The following is an 18120-nucleotide window of genomic DNA, read 5'->3' on the forward strand; positions in this document are numbered from 1 at the left end:
GCATGCGCGTTTATCATAACTCTCTCTCTCTCTCTCTCTCTCTCTCTGTCTCTGCCCCTCCCTCACCAATGCTGCTGCGCGCACAATTTGTTTTGTTTTCAACCCCTTCTTAATCCTGGATGTACATTGAAAATACACGCAACCCTAATTCAAAATGCCGGACATTTGAGGCATTTAAGAAACTCCGCCCTGACAGCCCCGCAAAAGAGGACATGTCCGGTGAAAAGAGGACGTATGGTCAGTCTAACTAAGTGGCTTATTACCATTTTAGCTATTGTGACAAATATGTAACCTCCATAGCAATTTTAAGCCTAAAGTCTGACAGCAATATTTTCCTACCTTGTTTTTGAATGAATTCAGTGAACAAGAACATTTGAATCGAAAGATTAAAATGTCAGAATTGTTAAACGGGTCCAAAATGAACTTTGGTGCCAAAAAAAAAAAGGCTTTCAGAAATCAGCTAGCTTAGCTCAAGTTAGCTGGCACATTTTAGGGAAGCCACTTCCTGGTTTAGTCACATGACTGTCACATGACAACCACTCCAAAGTGGTTCCTATAGTCACAGTGTACTACACTACACTTCTTTTTATGGTTTACTCTCATTTTCTTGAAAGGCTAATGTTTGTAGATTAGTTCAATGTAGGGATGTCCGATAATGGCTTTTTGCCGATATCCGATATTCCGATATTGACCAAACCCTTAATTACCGATACCGATATAAACTAGAGATGTCAACTAGAGGCCGATAAATGCTTTAGAATGTAATATCGGAAATTATCGGTATCGTTTTTTTTATTATCTGTATAATTTTTTTTTTGTTTTGTTTTGTTTTGTTTTTGTTTTTTATAAAATCCACATAAAAAACACAAGATACACTTACAATTAGTGCACCAACCCAAAAAACCTCCCTCCCCCATTCACACTCATTCACACAAAAGGGTTGTTTCTTTCTGTTATTAATATTCTGGTTCCTACATTATATATCAATATATATCAATACAGTCTGCAAGGGATACAGTCCGTAAGCACACATGATTGTGCGTGCTGCTGGTCCACTAATAGTACTAACCTTTAACAGTTAATTTGACTCATTTTCATTCATTACTAGTTTCTATGTAACTGTTTTTATATTGTTTTACTTTCTTTTTTATTCAAGAAAATGTTTTTAATTTATTTATCTTATTTTATTTTTTTATTTTTTTAAAAAATAGGACCTTATCTTCCATACCTGGTTGTCCAAATTAGGCATAATAATGTGTTAATTCCACGACTGTATATTTTGGTATCGGTTGATATCGGTATCGGTAATTAAGGGTTTGGTCAATATCGGAATATCGGATACCCGCAAAAAGCCATTATCGGACATCCTTAATATCAACCGATACCGATATCAACCAATACCAATATATACAGTCGTGGAATTAACACATTATTATGCCTAATTTTGACAACCAGGTATGGTGAAGATAAGGTCCTTTTTAAAAAAATAAAAAAAATAAAATAAGATAAATAAATTAAAAACATTTTCTTGAATAAAAAAGTAAGTAAAACAATATAAAAACAGTTACATGGAAACTAGTAATGAATGAAAATGAGTAAAATTAACTGTTAAAGGTTAGTACTATTAGTGGACCAGCAGCACGCACAATCATGTGTGCTTACGGACTGTATCCCTTGCAGACTGTATTGATATATATTGATATATAATGTAGGAACCAGAATATTAATAACAGAAAGAAACAACCCTTTTGTGTGAATGAGTGTAAATGGGGGAGGGAGGTTTTTTGGGTTGGTGCACTAATTGTAAGTGTATCTTGTGTTTTTTATGTTGATTTAATAAAAAAAAACCCAAAAAAACAATACCGATAATAAAAAAAACGATACCGATAATTTCCGATATTACATTTTAAAGGCCTACTGAAATGAATTTTTTTTATTTAAACGGGGATAGCAGATCTATTCTGTGTCATACTTGATCATTTCGCAATATTGCCATATTTTTGCTGAAAGGATTTAGTATAGAACAACGACGATAAAGATTGCAACTTTTGGTATCTGATAAAAAAAAAAGGCTTGCACCTACCGGAAGTAGCGTGACGTAGTCAGTTGAACATATACGCAAAGTTCCCTATTGTTTACAATGATGGCCGCATGAAGTGAGAGAGATTCGGACCGAGAAAGCGACAATTTCCCCATTAATTTGAGCGAGGATGAAAGATTTGTGGATGAGTAAAGTGCAAGTGAAGGACTAGTGGGGAGTTGAAGCTATTCAGATAGGGAAGATGCTGTGAGAGCCGGGGGTGACCTGATATTCAGCTGGGAATGACTACAACAGTAAATAAACACAAGACATATATATACTCTATTAGCCACAACACAACCAGGCTTATATTTAATATGCCACAAATTAATCCTGCATAAAAACACCTGCGTGTTTGTTATGCTAGCTCCTAGCTCCTCTGCTAGCTCCTAGCTCCATAGAACACGCCAATACAATTCAAACACCTGATCAACACACACAATCACTCAGCCCAAAAGACCGTTCACCTAACCCAAGGTTCATAAAGCTTATATATTTTTAAAAAGTTACGTACGTGACGCGCACGTACGGTACGGTACGTGTTATGCTAGCTCCTAGCTCCTCTGCTAACTCCTAGCTCCATAGAACACGCCAATACAATTCAAACACCTGATCAACACACACAATCACTCAGCCCAAAAGACCGTTCACCTAACCCAAGGTTCATAAAGCTTATATATTTTTAAAAAGTTACGTACGTGACGCGCACGTACAGTACGGTATGTGTTATGCTAGCTCCTAGCTCCTCTGCTAGCTCCTAGCTCCATAGAACACGCCAATACAATTCAAACACCTGATCAACACACACAATCACTCAGCCCAAAAGACCGTTCACCTAACCCAAGGTTCATAAAGCTTATATATTTTTAAAAAGTTACGTACATACGCAAAAAAAAGCCAAAGCTGCATACTCACAGTAGCACGTCTGCGTCTTTGTCATCCAAATCAAAGTAATCCTGGTAAGAGTCTGTGTTGTCCCAGTTCTCTACAGGCGTCTGTGTATCCAAGTCAAAAGTCCTCCTGGTTAGAGTCTCTGTTATCCGAGTTCTTCCATCTTGATTGCATCTTTCGGGAATGTAAACAAAGAAGCGCCGGCTGTGTACTGTTGTGGCTGACTACGTTCGAAAAATACGTCCATTTCGCACCGACAACTTTCTTCTTTGCTTGCTCGGCTTCCTTCTCCATAATGCAATGAACATGATTGAAACAGATTCACGAACACAGATGTCCAGAATACTGTGGAATTATGAAATGAAAACAGAGCTTTTTCGTATTGGCTTCAATGTGGAAGGCATACCCGTGTTCGCCGGGCTACGTCACGCGCATACGTCATCCTCAGAGGCGTTTCGAACCGGAAGTTTAGCGGCAAATTTAAAATGTCACTTTATAAGTTAACTCGGCCGTATTGGCATGTGTTATAATGTTAAGATTTCATCATTGATATATAAACTATCAGACTGCGTGGTCGGTAGTAGTGGGTTTCAGTAGGCCTTTAAAGCATTTATCGGCCGATAATATCGGCAGGCCGATATTATCGGACATCTCTAGATAAATGTGTTAAAGAATGTGTTGAAGAAAAGTGGTTTGTACCAAAACATCCAAAAAACGTACTTGACAATGCAATTGTTTTCAATGTTTTAACTTCCCGACTTCACACTTACTGTGAATTCACCCACTTCACTAATGGCTGCCCCTCTGTGGGTCACAGCTTGGCTGCAGCCATGGGAAATGCCTTCACTAGTATAATTAGGTCTGTTGAGGAGGGAAGGGAGCTTCCTTCCTGTCAGCAGTCTGACTTCCTGTGTGAGGTCACTCAGCAAGAGTGAAGACCACTCGGACAAACAAGCTCACACACTGCAAAAAGTCAGTGTTCAAAAACAAGGAAAAAAAAAATACAAAAATGAGGGGTATTTTATTTGAACGAAGCAAAATTATCTGCCAATAGAAGAAGAAAATTTGGCTTGTCAAGACTTTCCAAAACAAGTACAATTAGCTAACCTCAATGGACCCCAAAATACCTTCAAATAAGTATATTCTCACTAATAACAAGTGCACTTTTCTTGGTAGAAAAAAAAAGAGACCTTTTTGCGCAATATGTTGAAAAATATTCTTAAATGAAGTAAATGCTAGTGCCATTATCTTGACATAATGATATGCGCTCGGCATTACATTTCTTGAAACCAGCAAACTTATACTAAAAACTAATTTATTGTTTTTAATGGAAAGGCAACAAGGCAACCGCTTGTTACTCTCGGGGTCTCCTAGCCGCTCAGGCTAATCATACACTGCAAAAACTGAAATCTAAGTAAGATGAAATATCTCAAATAAGGGTGATATTTGCTTATTTTCTGTCTGATAAGATAATTCTTCTCACTAAGCAGATTTTATGTTAGAGTGTTTTACTTGTTTTAAGGGTTTTGGTCCTAAATGATCTCAGTAAGATATTACAGCTTGTAGCTGAGATTTGATGACCTATATTGAGTCAAACATGCTTGAAACTAGAATATCAACTGTTGCAAAGCTGTGTCATCAACACTCACAAGTATAAAACTACTTTTTTAAAGTAATTTCTTACTTCAAGCATGAAAAAAAAATCATGATGCCGAGCGCATATCATTATGTCAAGATAATGGCACTAGCATTTACTTCATTTAAGAATATTTTTCAACATATTGAGCAAAAAGGTCTCTTTTCTTTTTCTACCAAAAAAAGTGCAATTGTTATTAGTGAGAATATACTTATTTTAAGGTATTTTTGGGTTCATTGAAGTTAGCTAATTTTACTTGTTTTGGAAAGTCTTGACAAGCCAAATTTTCTTGTTCTATTGGCAGATAATTTTGCTTAGTTCAAATAAAATACCCCTCATTTTTGTATTTTTTTTCTTCTTTTTTTTGAACACTGACTTTTTGCAGTGCAGCGCTCACATCGTGGGTGAAGGCACTGCCTGACAAGCCAAGAAAAGGAAGTGGAAGTAGGAAAATAAGAGCGCAAAGAGAAAATAAACTGCAACAAAATGAGAACATTGCTCTAAGTCCATAGCTGTCACGAGGAATCAGGACACATAACTCAAAACGCTTGTGTCTCAAATCAGCATCGTACGTTGAAATTAATTGAAATTAATTAAAATTAATTGAAATTAATTGAAATTAATAGAAATTAATTGAAATTAATTGAAATGAATTTAAATTAATTGAAATTAATCTATTAATTAATTGGGTGAAGGCACTGCCTGACAAGCCAAGAAAAGGAAGTGGAAGTAGGAAAATAAGAGCGCAAAGAGAAAAATAAACTGCAACAAAATGAGAACATTGCTCTAAGTCCATAGCTTGTGTCTCAAATCAGCATCGTACGTTGAAATTAATTGAAATTAATTGAAATTAATCTACTAATTAATTAAATTAATTAAATTAATTCATCTAATTGGTGCTTGCCCTGACCCCTCCCAAAAGTACCGCAATTTTAAATAGGTAAAATGCTTTTCAAAAAGAAAACTCGTTTTCGGATAAGTAATATTACAATACAAAAGAATATACTACGAACAATTACTGTAGTTTTTAAGTAATGTAATAATGTGCAGCATTCGGTAGGTCGTGAGTTCAAACCCCGGCCGAGTCATACCAAAGAATATAAAAATGAGAGCCATTACCTCCCTGCTTGGCACTCAGCATCACGGGTTGGAATTGGGGGTTAAATCACCAAAAATGACTCCCAGGCGCTGCCACCGCTGCTGCTCACTGCTCCCCTCACCTCCCAGGGGGTGGAACAAGGAGATGGGTCAAACGCAGAGGGTAATTTCACCACACCTAGTGTGTGTGTGTGTGTGTGTGACAATCAGTGGTACTTTAACTTGAACTTTAATTTACCTTACAGAACAGACTTATGCGTTATCTTATTTAGGCTGATTCTCTGTCAAACACACCATCAGCAGCTTCTCCATTTTTCATGGATAAAGGTTTGCCGTTTAGGTATCGTTTCAACGTCTTTGGCCGGCGTTGGACTCGTTCTGCGTCAATATGGCGCAGACTAGCAGCTAATACGGCTTCAGCGCAGCCACGTTTTTAATGATTGTGTTCTTTGATTCAATAAATATCATCGGCTTCTTCTCAGCACTGTCCTTCACACTCACTCTCTTCCTTCCCATGGATGGAAAAAAACGTTCGTAACTTCAAATGTAACAAGCCGAGAGACAGCCCGTATCTCCAAATATCACAATATTAACAAATGAATACAAAATATGTCATCTAACTTTCTTCAACAGGATGGATGCCTCGGCCATCATGTATGGAACCAGTTCATTTCATCCAAGCTTTCTCCACAATGTTTTGGAGGAAAAAAAAAAAAGGTAATGAGCCCTTGGAATGTTTGGATTGGTTGATGAATGTTGATCATCACCGCAGGGACTCTAATGATTCAGTTGATTGTGCCTCAGGACTCAGATTGTGGAGATGTTGATCTCTGAAAAGTGGGAGTTGACTCACAACGATTGCTTTTTTGTTCTTTTGACTCTCTGTTGATCTGCTTTTCTGTTTAATATTATGGAAAAAAAAACCCTAACCAAACAGAATGTAACCCAAAAGCATATTGTGCTACATTCCTGCGCTCCAGAACTGCATTTAGATACAAGGAGTAGATGGATCAAGATTATACATATATATTTTTTACTGCTTTTCCCTCTCGGGTTCGCAGGTATATATATATATATATATATATATATATATATATATATATATATATATATATATATATATATATATATATATATACACACACACACACACACACACACACACACACATACAAATATATACATACATATATACATAATATACATATACACATACAGTATATACACAAATATACATACACATACATATATACAGTATATATATACATATGGATATATACATAATGTATACATACAGCCTGTATATATGTACTGTATATAGATGTATACAAATTTATATATATACACATATATGTGTACATATATACATACATATACATATATAAACACATACATATATACACACATATATACATACACATACATGCATATATACAGTATATATATACATATAGATACAAATATAATATATACATACATATATACATAATATACATATACACATATATACACAAATATACATACACATACATACATATGTACAGTATATATATATAAATATAGATACAAATATAATATATACATACATATATACATAATGTGCATATACACATATATACACAAATATACATACACATACATACACATGTACAGTATATATATATACATATGGATATATACATAATGTATACATATATGTATATAGAAATATACATATTTATATATATACACATACATGTGTATATATATATATACATAATGTATACATATATGTATATAGAAATATACATATTTATATATATACACATACATGTGTATATATATATATACATACATATACATATAGAAACATATACATATATACACACACATATATATACATATATACATACACATACATACATACAGTACATATACATATAGATATATACATAATGTATATATGTATACACATATATGTATATATTAACATATATACCGTATATATATACACATTTATATGTAAATGTGTATATACAGTATATGTGTGTGTATGTGTACATGTATACTGTATGTATGTTTGTATATATATATATATATATATATATATATATATATATATATATATATATATATATATATATATATATATATATATATATATATATATATATATATATATATATATATATATATATACACACACACACAGTATATAAAGGGTAGAAGTCGTGTAGAATTGATACTGGCATGATAGAATAGATATTTTTTGTTTTTTTTCCACACATTTTTGTTGAGTTGTTCAAATTGTTACATAATTACATCTTGTTTATGAACTCATGGAATAAGTATGTTTTTTTTGTGAATAAATAAAATGATATACAGTATGCATTGCAGACAATCATAATAACATATTTACATCATATGTTGTATAAGTATACATTAGATATTGTAATATAAGTATGCATTTGGTTGGATGGTTGGACATTTAACATGCACCAATGACAGTTATTTGCTGCATACATTGCTTGGTTGGATTGCAAATGAATGTAATGTTGAAGCCAAAATGGAACCCACTGCAGTATGTCTTTTCTAAATGTCACATTTTGTTATTCGTGTGAAAAGGAATCACATGTCATGCAGTAGTGAGAAATAAGTGTGCAGCATATTCACAGTAGATTCTGTGCTCTTCCCAGCAACTTTACCTGAAGCAACGTTTCAGTTCCGTCCAGTAGTTCTGTTGTTCCGCTCCACTTTGACTTGCCAGACTTGTTTATCCCTCGCTTTGTCTTTCTCCTCTCCAGATCCTCCTTTGCTGATCTTCTCCCAGCCTTTTGTCTGTTCACCTCCTTTTTTTGCCCAATTAGTTTGTCTACTTTCCTGATTTGGAGCCTTTTGACTTCATGTATTTTCCATCTGGGAAGACTTACCCGCTTCTCTTTTCAACCTTTTCCAGATGTCCAACTGTTTTTTCCATCCTTCTCTGCGCTCCTCCCCACCCATTATTTCCACGGACATCCCCCTTTCCCCTTTTAGACCACCGCCTCCAAATTCTGCATGTCCCACTCTTGCCAAATATTCCCTTGTTCCATGACAAAGATCTTTAGTATCTGATCAATCTTACCTGCATGTGCACATTTTCCCACAGTACACTTTATTTACAATATTTTGCACCAATAAGGATGCCTTTAACAAGTAAAAATAGTTGTAATTTGTTGATATGGAGTACTGCATTAGTATTGTGTATTATGACTGTATAATGCATATGTTCCTTGACTGCACTTAAATGTAGAGTATATGTAGAATATATTTATATTATTTGTATATTATATATATAATATATTATATATATATTGTATTATTTATTATTATTACTGTCTATTGTGAGCGAAATGTGGTGCTGAATTCCCCCCAGGGATCAATAAAGTACTTTCTATTCTCTCTATTCTATTCTATTATATATATAGTGCATATATATAATAAAACAGAAAAACATCGCCCCCTTGTGTCTGTGCCGTCAACTCCTTCCAGCATACATAACACATCCCTTTAAAGGCCTACTGAAATTATTTTTTTTTTATTTAAACGGGGATAGCAGATCCATTCTATGTGTCATACTTGATCATTTCGCGATATTGCCATATTTTTGCTGAAAGGATTTAGTAGAGAACACCGACGATAAAGTTCGCAACTTTTGGTCGCTGATAAAAAAAGCCTTGCCTGTACCGGAAGTAGCGTGACGTCACAGGTTGAAAGGCTCCTCACATTTCCCCATTGTTTACACCAGCAGCGAGAGCGATTCGGACCGAGAAAGCGACGATTACCCCATTAATTTGAGCCAGGATGAAAGATTTGTGGATGAGGAACGTGAAAGTGAAGGACTAGAGTGCAGTGCAGGACGCATCTTTTTTCGCTCTGACCGTAACTTAGGTACAAGCTGGCTCATTGGATTCCACACTCTCTCCTTTTTCTATTGTGGATCACGGATTTGTATTTTAAACCACCTCGGATACTATATCCTCTTGAAAATGAGAGTCGAGAACGCGAAATGGACATTCACAGTGACTTTTATCTCCACGACAATACATCGGTGAAGCACTTTAGCTACGGAGCTAACGTGATAGCATCGGGCTTAACTGCAGATAGAAACAAAAGAAATAAACCCCTGACTGGAAGGATGGACAGAAAATCAACAATACTATTAAACCATGGACATGTAACTACACAGTTAATGCTGTCCAGCCTGGTGAAGCTTAACAATGCTGTTGCTAACGACGCCATTGAAGCTAACTTAGCAACGGGACCTCACAGAGCTATGCTAAAAACATTAGCTATCCACCTACGCCAGCCAGCCCTCATCTGCTCATCAACACCCGTGCTCACCTGCGTTCCAGCGATCGACGGAGCGACGAAGGACTTCACCCGATCATAGATGCTAGCGTCGGATAGCGCGTCTGCTATCCAAGTCAAAGTCCTCCTGGTTGTGTTGCTGCATCCAGCCGTTAATACACCGATCCCACCTACAGCTTTCTTCTTTGCAGTCTTCATTGTTCATTAAACAAATTGCAAAAGATTCACCAACACAGATGTCCAGAACACTGTGGAATTTTGCGATGAAAACAGAGCTTTTTGTATTGGATACAATGGTGTACCAATACTTCCATTTCAACCATTGACGTCACGCGCATACGTCATCATACATAGACGTTTTCACCAGGAAGTTTAGCGGGAAATTTAAAATTGCACTTTATAAGTTAACCCGGTCGTATTGGCATGTGTTGCAATGTTAAGATTTCATCATTGATATATAAACTATCAGACTGCGTGGTCGGTAGTAGTGGCTTTCAGTAGGCCTTTAAATTCTAGTTGAGTTCACACCCAGGAAATTAAAAGTAATTTAGTGTGAATCAATAAATTAGGTCAGTTCATAAAGAGTCTCACAACTGTAATGTTACATTTTGTTATTATTATTATTTAATGATTCTGTTTTTAAAGGTAGAATTTGATTGTTTAATCAGTAGTTTGAGGTGAATTTGCTAACAATGTTGAAGACTGTGAAAACAACACATTTATCCAATGTCCTCTCTGGTAGACATGGGGGCCTTACTATTACTTTTTCATATAAAATGATGAATATGGTTAATGCAACAAATAAAACAAGATACAGTAATTCATGTGCGTGTACATTAAAAAACAAACAAACAAAAAACTGCTTCTTGTCGTATTCATGATGGGCAGTAGCTTGCTAAAAGTAGCGACGCTAGTAGCTTAACTCCATTTCCCAGTAAACTCGCTTCTTTTTGAACTAGTAGCGATTCCTGTAGCTTAGCTAAACCAGGCCAAAATGTTACTAACAGGCCAATCAGGGGCAAGATGTGATGGGTCGTCAAAACCAGGAAGTGAAATGATAACAGCCCGCGGCGGCGGCGGCAGAAAGCATGTGAGAGGGTCTCTCCTGGGGAGAGATCATGAGACTGTTTATTGCAGCCCTGCAGGGTGTGAACTCAACTAGAATGTAAAAGGATGTGTTATGTATGCTGGAAGGAGTTGACGGCACAGACACAAGGGGGCAATGTTTTTCTATGTTTTATTATATATATGCACAATATATATAATAAGACACAATACTAAATATATATATATATATACTAAACAAGAGAATGGAGTGTGACTAATCCAAAAGGGGTGTATGGTGGGAGACTATGTCTATGAATGATTAGCTGTTGAGTAGTACCTAATTGTTGGATGAGGAAGCAGACAAGTCCAAAGGGGCAAGCAGAAGAAGGTCTGTGATCCAAGCGGGAGGTCCGTGGGGATCAAGAGGGGATCACAAGAGAACACGGGAAGCACTGCGGGAAGACAACAGGGGCATAAAACACGAAAACAAGGAAGTCACAGGAGGAAGAGCTAGTTCGCGGGATGGAAGCCAGACACGGGGTGCTTACACAGGTAACTGAGGATTAAGTTCCAGCCAGGATCCTTGGGTCCACTGTTCTTTATACAGCTCGCCCTCATCAGTCCCAGGTGTACAGATTGCTGATCGCCCACAGCCTTGTGGGCATGACGTGGCCAGCGCGAGCAGGGGCGTGTCTCTGCACGCTGCCAACGGAGGTGCTGGAAGACCCAGCTGCTGGAGAAGAGCGGGTTCGAGCCCGCGCCATGACAGTACTCCCCTCCTTATGGACAAATTCCAGATGTCCTTGGACTGAAAGCAGAAAAACGCGATCAAGAGACAAGGGAGGGCGGAGGGGGGAACTGGTGGTGGGTCGCCGGCCTAAGTGTCCCCGAATCCGGACAGCCAAGGAACGGCCACCTTCTTGGCCGTCGGGAAGGCGGACGCGAGTGGCACTACAAATAATAACAGAAGAAATGAACAAATTAAAAAGATGGTTTGACAAAAACAGACTATCGTTGAATCTCAGTAAAACTAAAATAATGCTATTTGGTAACAGTAGAAGGGAAAGTCAAACACAAATACAAATAGATGGAGTAGAAATTGAAAGAGTAAATGAAACCAAATGTATAGGTGTAATGATTGATGATAAATTGAACTGGTAATCTCTTGTAAAAAATATACAACATAAAGTAGCAAGAAACACGTCAATAATGAATAAAGCAAAACATGTTCTAGACCAAAAATCACTTCATATTCTCTACTGCTCGCTAGTGTTACCATATCTGAGTTATTGTGTAGAAATATGGGGAAACAACTAAAAAAGGACACTTCATTCACTAACTGTGTTACAAAAAAGATCAGTTAGAATAATACATAATGTTGGATATAGAGAACATACAAACCCTTTATTTATTGAATCAAAAATACTGAAATTCCACGACATAGTGAATTTGCAAACAACTACAATTATACACAAAGCAAACTGTAATTTGCTACCCAAGAATATACAACAATTCTTCTCAAAAAAAAGAGGATAAATATAACCATAGAGGAAAATGTAATTTAAAACATTTTTATGCTCATACAACACTTTGTTTGCTTCACGCTACGGTTACGTAAGTTTTGCTAGCCCCCAGCTAAGTATCTAGCTTCAAGTGCTATCGGCACCTTGTTCAGTCGGTTGTTTTCTGTTTTGTACCTCTTTGAGTCTTGTTTCGAGATTAAATCGTGTTCCTACCTGCACGTCCTGTCCGGAGTCGTCCGTTTGCATCCCGGGAGAACCAAACCGTAACATTAAGACCTTCAGTATATCAGTATGTGGAATGAAATGATGGAATGGGTTAAGCAAATAAATCAAACAGTGTACTAATATGATCCACTTCAATAAATTCTTCAAATTTAAAGTGTTTACAAAGAAAAGTTCATTTTATTTTATTTTTTTTAATTTTTGGGTTGGGGTTGGGAAAAGTGTCTGTTTCTCAGTACTTGTTTTAGGATTTCCCTATCAAATGAATACATATTTTTTTAGAAAAGAAAAGAGTTGGAGTTGGGGATTCTTTTCACGCGCCGAACTAAAACAGTTCCGTTCCGTTTGCAAAGCACGAAGAGCAGCTCAGCGGCACGGTGCTTCACATCTGTGTCTTGGTGGGTCATCAGGCCGACCAGCTGGCCTCTCACTGTGGGGTCCTGCTCTGGACGCACGGCAGCGTCCCTCACGGGAGGTAAGACCTCGGCTCGGTTGAAAGACACAAGTCAGCATTGTCCACGGGGTCAAACGAGGCCGAACTTAAACGCCACTTTCCCTTTTTTCCCTGTAAGAGTGATGTTTCCACTATGCGCGTGTGCGAATGGAACGACAGATGTTCGGATAATGTCTGTAATTGAAATGAAAAACAGATCTTTGGCTATTTTGTTCATAGATGCGTCAAAACATAATCAAAGTTAAAGAGTCTAAAAGGGGGTCTATTTAAAGGCTGGAGTATACAAATGAGTTTTAAGATGGGACTTAAATGCTTCTACTGAGGTAGCATCTCTAACTGTTCCATAGTACTGGAGCCCCAATAGAAAACGCTCTATAGCTGTTAGAATAATTGTTTCTAAATTCCAAAACTTTGTGTTACATTGAGGGTCTGGTGAGAAGACAAAAGCTGTCTTTGAAACCTACCAAGAGTAAGGCTCGTAAAACTCCACGGTGTAGGGGGAAGCAAGATGAAAGTGTTCCTGTGTTCTTTCATGTATGGTAATCAACAGAAAGATATTGTTCTAACCCAAGGACTTCAAAGCGGAGAGAAGACAGGATCTGCCCAATTTCCGGACGACCTCTTTTTGAACCTCCTTTTCGAACTGGTTTACGAACGTCTTTTTGAACTATTTTATGGACCTCTTTTGGAACTATTTTACTGACCTTTTCTGTGAACGTTTTGCGACTTTTGTCCTTTGGAAACAGCGGTGGCCATGTGGTCGGGGAGGGTCCAAAATAAAAGGAGGCGGGCAATCTTATGGCAGAGCGTGCTGAGATACTGTGCAAGGGTACAGTGTACAGACGACTCTCCTCAATATTGAGTCCAAATTGAATTCTGTCTCTGTTTAATTCTTTGCCTCTTGTCTTGTTTAAATAGATGTCATCAGTGTTTGAACCTGACAATAGCCCGCAGACTTTTTTTGGGCTCTGGGTTTAGAGGTTGCCAGGAGAACGCTACATTTCGGACTCCATTGTGCCGAGTGTGAAATTTGGTGGAGGAGGAATCATGGTGTGGGGTTGTTTTTCAGGAGTTGGGCTTGGCCCCTTAGTTCCAGTGAAAGGAACTTTGAATGCTCCAGGATACCAAAACATTTTTGGACAATTCCATGTTCCCAACCTTGTGGGAACAGTTTGGAGCGGGCCCCTTACTCTTCCAACGTGACTGTGCACCAGTGCACAAAGCAATGTCCATAAAGACATGGATGACAGAGTCTGGTGTGGAGGAACTTGACTGGCCTGCACAGAGTCCTGACCTGAACCCGATAGAACACCTTTGGGATGAATTAGTACGGAGACCGAGAGCCAGGCCTTCTCCACCAACATCAGTGTGTGACCTCACCAATGCGCTTTTGGAAGAATGGTGGAAAATTCTTATAAACACACTCCGCAACCTTGTGGACAGCCTTCCCAGAAGAATTGAAGCTGTGATAGCAGCAAAAGGTGGACCGACATCATATTGAACCCTGTGGGTTAGGAATGGGATGGCACTTCAAGTTCATATGTGAGTCAAGGCAGGTGGCCAAATACTTTTGACAATATAGTGTAAGTTGTGTAATACTTAATAATAATAATACAAATAATAATGAATTACATTTGTAACGCACTTTACATTTGTTAAAATCTCAAAGTGCTACAAAGTATTAAAAAATACAAATAAAATAAATAAATACATTTAAAAAATATATATAAATAAAAAATAAAAAAAAAATAGAAAGTTAGAATAAATAATAAAACATTAAAATAGAAATGAAATCATGACACACACTAGATAAACATTAGATAAAACAGAAACATAGATAAAAATAGAAATAAAAGCATGAAGCACTGGATAAAACAGATAGGCAAGCAGTGTATTTAAAAACAAGAAGGCAGAGAAAAAGGTGGGTTTTTAGTCCCTTCTTAAAATGGTCGACCGACTGTGGTGCCCTAAGATGGTCGGGGAGAGCGTTACAGAGTTCGGGTGTGGTCGAGCAGACAGCCCGGCGGCCCATTGATTGTAAGTTTGTCCTGATGGGTTTGAGGAGGTTAGTGTTTGAGGAGCGGAGGTTGCGGGGAAACTAGGTCCTTGAGGTAGGAGGGGGCGTTGCTGTAGATCAGGGGTGCTCACACTTTTTCTGCAGGCGAGCAATTTTTTAATTGATCAAGTCGTGGGGATCCACCTCATTCATATATATAATTTATATTTACTTATTTATGAAATATATGTTTTTGTTAACAAGTTAAAGGTGTTCAATGATAATGCAAGCATGTTTAACACATATAGTTAATATTGTTAATTAATTAAAGGTGTTTAATGATAATACAGGCATGTTTAACACATATAGTTAATATTGTTAATAAGTTAAAAGTGTTTAATGATAATACAAGCATGTTTAACACATATAGTTAATATTGTTAACAAGTTAAATGTGTTTAATGATAATGCAAGCATGTTTAACACATATAGTTAATATTGTTAATAAATTAAAGGTGTTTAATGATAATACAAGAATGTTTAATACATATTGTTAACAAGTTAAAGGTGTTTAAAGATAATACAAGCATGTTTAACACATATAGTTAATATTGGTAATAAGTTAAACGTGTTTAATGATAATACAAGCATGTTTAACACATATAGTTAATATTGTTAATAAGTTAAATGTGTTTAAAGATAATACAAGCATGTTTAACACATATAGATTCCTTTCTTTCATGAAGACAGGAATATAAGTTGGTGTATTACCTGATTCTGATGACTTGCATTGATAGGAATCAGACAATGGTGCTGATGACGTCCGCATTTTCGAATGGAGGAGAAAAAAAGTCCTCCTTTCTGTCCAATACCACATGAAAGTGGTTGGTTTTTGGCATCTTATTTGTCCAGCTTCCGTACTCCTTTGTATACACTTTACAAGAAATACATTGGCGTAGAACTCCGTAGCTTGCTAGCTTGTGCACGCCAGCTTTCTGAGACTCTTATTTTGTTAGCGCAGGCAGGATGAAGCAGAGCTTTTATTGTGCAACTGTGCAGTCGGTCTTTGGAGTTTTGACGACCGGTACGGCGCCAGAGTCTGTTGAAACAAAAAGTGTTTCTCGCCTTCCTGTCGGTAATTTTAATGATCTGGCAGCAGCCAGCGTCATCTCAGAAGACCCTCGGGTGCTGTGAATGTCAATCAAGTGACGAAAGTGACGTCATAGTGAAGATTTATTATCGCTTATTTTTAGGACTATTTTTTAAATGCCTGGCTGGCGATCGACTGACACACCCTCCGCGATCGACCGGTAGCTCGCGATCGACGTAATGAGCACCCCTGCTGTAGATGCATTGATGTGTTAGCAGGTTAATCTTGAATTGGGTCCGGGATGCAATAGGGAGCCAGTGGAGTGATTTTGAGGATGGGTGTGATATGATTATGCTCATAACACTTCTAATATTCACTGATTTAATATCAACACGGCCGATTTCAGATAGGTGAATTGGAAGAAGGTTGAAAATAGTGAGAGGAAAGGCAGTGTGGACGTTGAAAGGAAAACAGCGAAGTTTCCACCTGTGAAATGACGTCAGCGTAGACATGTTCACGTTTGTCAGTGGAATGGTTTATTTTACTTTTGTCAAATACAGGAATTTTATGTACAGAAGAGGAACTTGGAGGTGGCGAATGAAGAAGCTGTACAATATTTACACATCAAAACAACAGAAAAGCTCTGCAAAGAAGGTCAAATCAACGGAAGTATCAATCGACGACAGACAGATAAAAAGGACACACGTTAAACACGCACATTTATCTTTTCACGTCACTCAGGACGTAAATTGTGACGCCGTTACCACTTTGTTTCACGGGAGCGACACCCCTCCCCCTCTGGGACTGCACTTTGAAGAAGAGACATACATAACGCAGCTCCATTGAAATACATGAGAATCTCAAGCGTCGGGACAATAAAAGGACTATTACATAGTCGCGTTAAATCTTTTTCACTAGTTTCACTCGTGGAGGTCTGAGAGGCGCAAACACTCTATTTTATTTATACCCCTTTAAAACATTTTTCAAAAAATATTTACAGCTATTTATCCCTCTTTTTTTTTTTTAGGATGTTCATTTTTTAAAAATGTCCTTGTATAAATGATACAAAGCATAATTATCAGTACATTACTTAAAGATGTGTTTGTCTGTGTGGACGTGCGGTGTCCACGGACCTTCTTCACATTATTGAAGCTTCTTTGGAGTAAAAAGTCCGAGAGTGACTCTTACCGCAAGTTATTAAACCTTTTTTTCTCCCTCACCAATAAACCGACAACGCCGTCTTTTATTGATTTGTTTGACAAACCCCGGGAGACTTTTTTTTTTTAGGTTGGACTGATGTCCGTGTTCAGGCTTTGGTGCTGAGGCTGAGCAGTTCCAGGAAGGAGCTGAAGAGCTTCTCCAGCCAGCTCTGGTTGGCCATGCACTGCTGCACCACCTCCTCCTGGCCGGGGTCGTCTGCCGCCTGTTCGATGCTGTCCGTCTGCACACAGCGCACACACGTGCCAAATACGTTGGCACTCGTTAAAGTCAGAGGTGGGCAGAGTAGCCGGAAATTGTACTCAAGTAAGAGTACTGTTACTTTAGAGATGTATTACTCAAGTAAAAGTAAGGAGTAGTCACTCAAATATTTACTTGAGTAAAAAGTATGTTGTGAAAAAACTACTCAAGTACTGATGAGTAACCTGTTCGTTTAATGATGACGGCAACAAATATAAAATCCATTATTATTAGGGATGTCCGATAATGGCTTTTTGCCGATATTCCGATATTGTCCAACTCTTTAATTACAGATAC

The 18120-nt window shown here is 37.4% G+C and overlaps 2 protein-coding genes across 3 annotated transcripts in view; both read right to left on the reverse strand.

The window, feature by feature from the left end:
- Positions 1 to 18120, reverse strand: part of tspan4b (tetraspanin 4b) — a 114560-nt gene that overhangs the window by 24486 nt on the left and 71954 nt on the right. The window contains exon 1 of one of the 2 annotated variants that reach the window (XM_062036254.1): positions 8390 to 8659. The exons of the other annotated variant lie outside the window; for it this stretch is intronic. The gene's annotated coding sequence lies outside the window, so the exon portion shown is untranslated. Of the gene's footprint in view, positions 1 to 8389; positions 8660 to 18120 lie in introns of those variants that run through there. 2 annotated transcript variants of the gene reach the window in all.
- LOC133642183 (proline-rich protein 12-like) overlaps positions 16885 to 18120 on the reverse strand; it is a 63125-nt gene continuing 61889 nt past the window's right edge. The window contains exon 15 of the mRNA XM_062036253.1: positions 16885 to 17806. Within this exon, the coding sequence (XP_061892237.1) occupies positions 17672 to 17806 (135 nt within the window). The 3' untranslated portion in view covers positions 16885 to 17671. The remainder of the gene's footprint in view (positions 17807 to 18120) is intronic.

The sequence above is a fragment of the Entelurus aequoreus genome, linkage group LG25 (assembly GCF_033978785.1).
Source record: "Entelurus aequoreus isolate RoL-2023_Sb linkage group LG25, RoL_Eaeq_v1.1, whole genome shotgun sequence".
NCBI lineage: Eukaryota > Metazoa > Chordata > Actinopteri > Syngnathiformes > Syngnathidae > Entelurus > Entelurus aequoreus.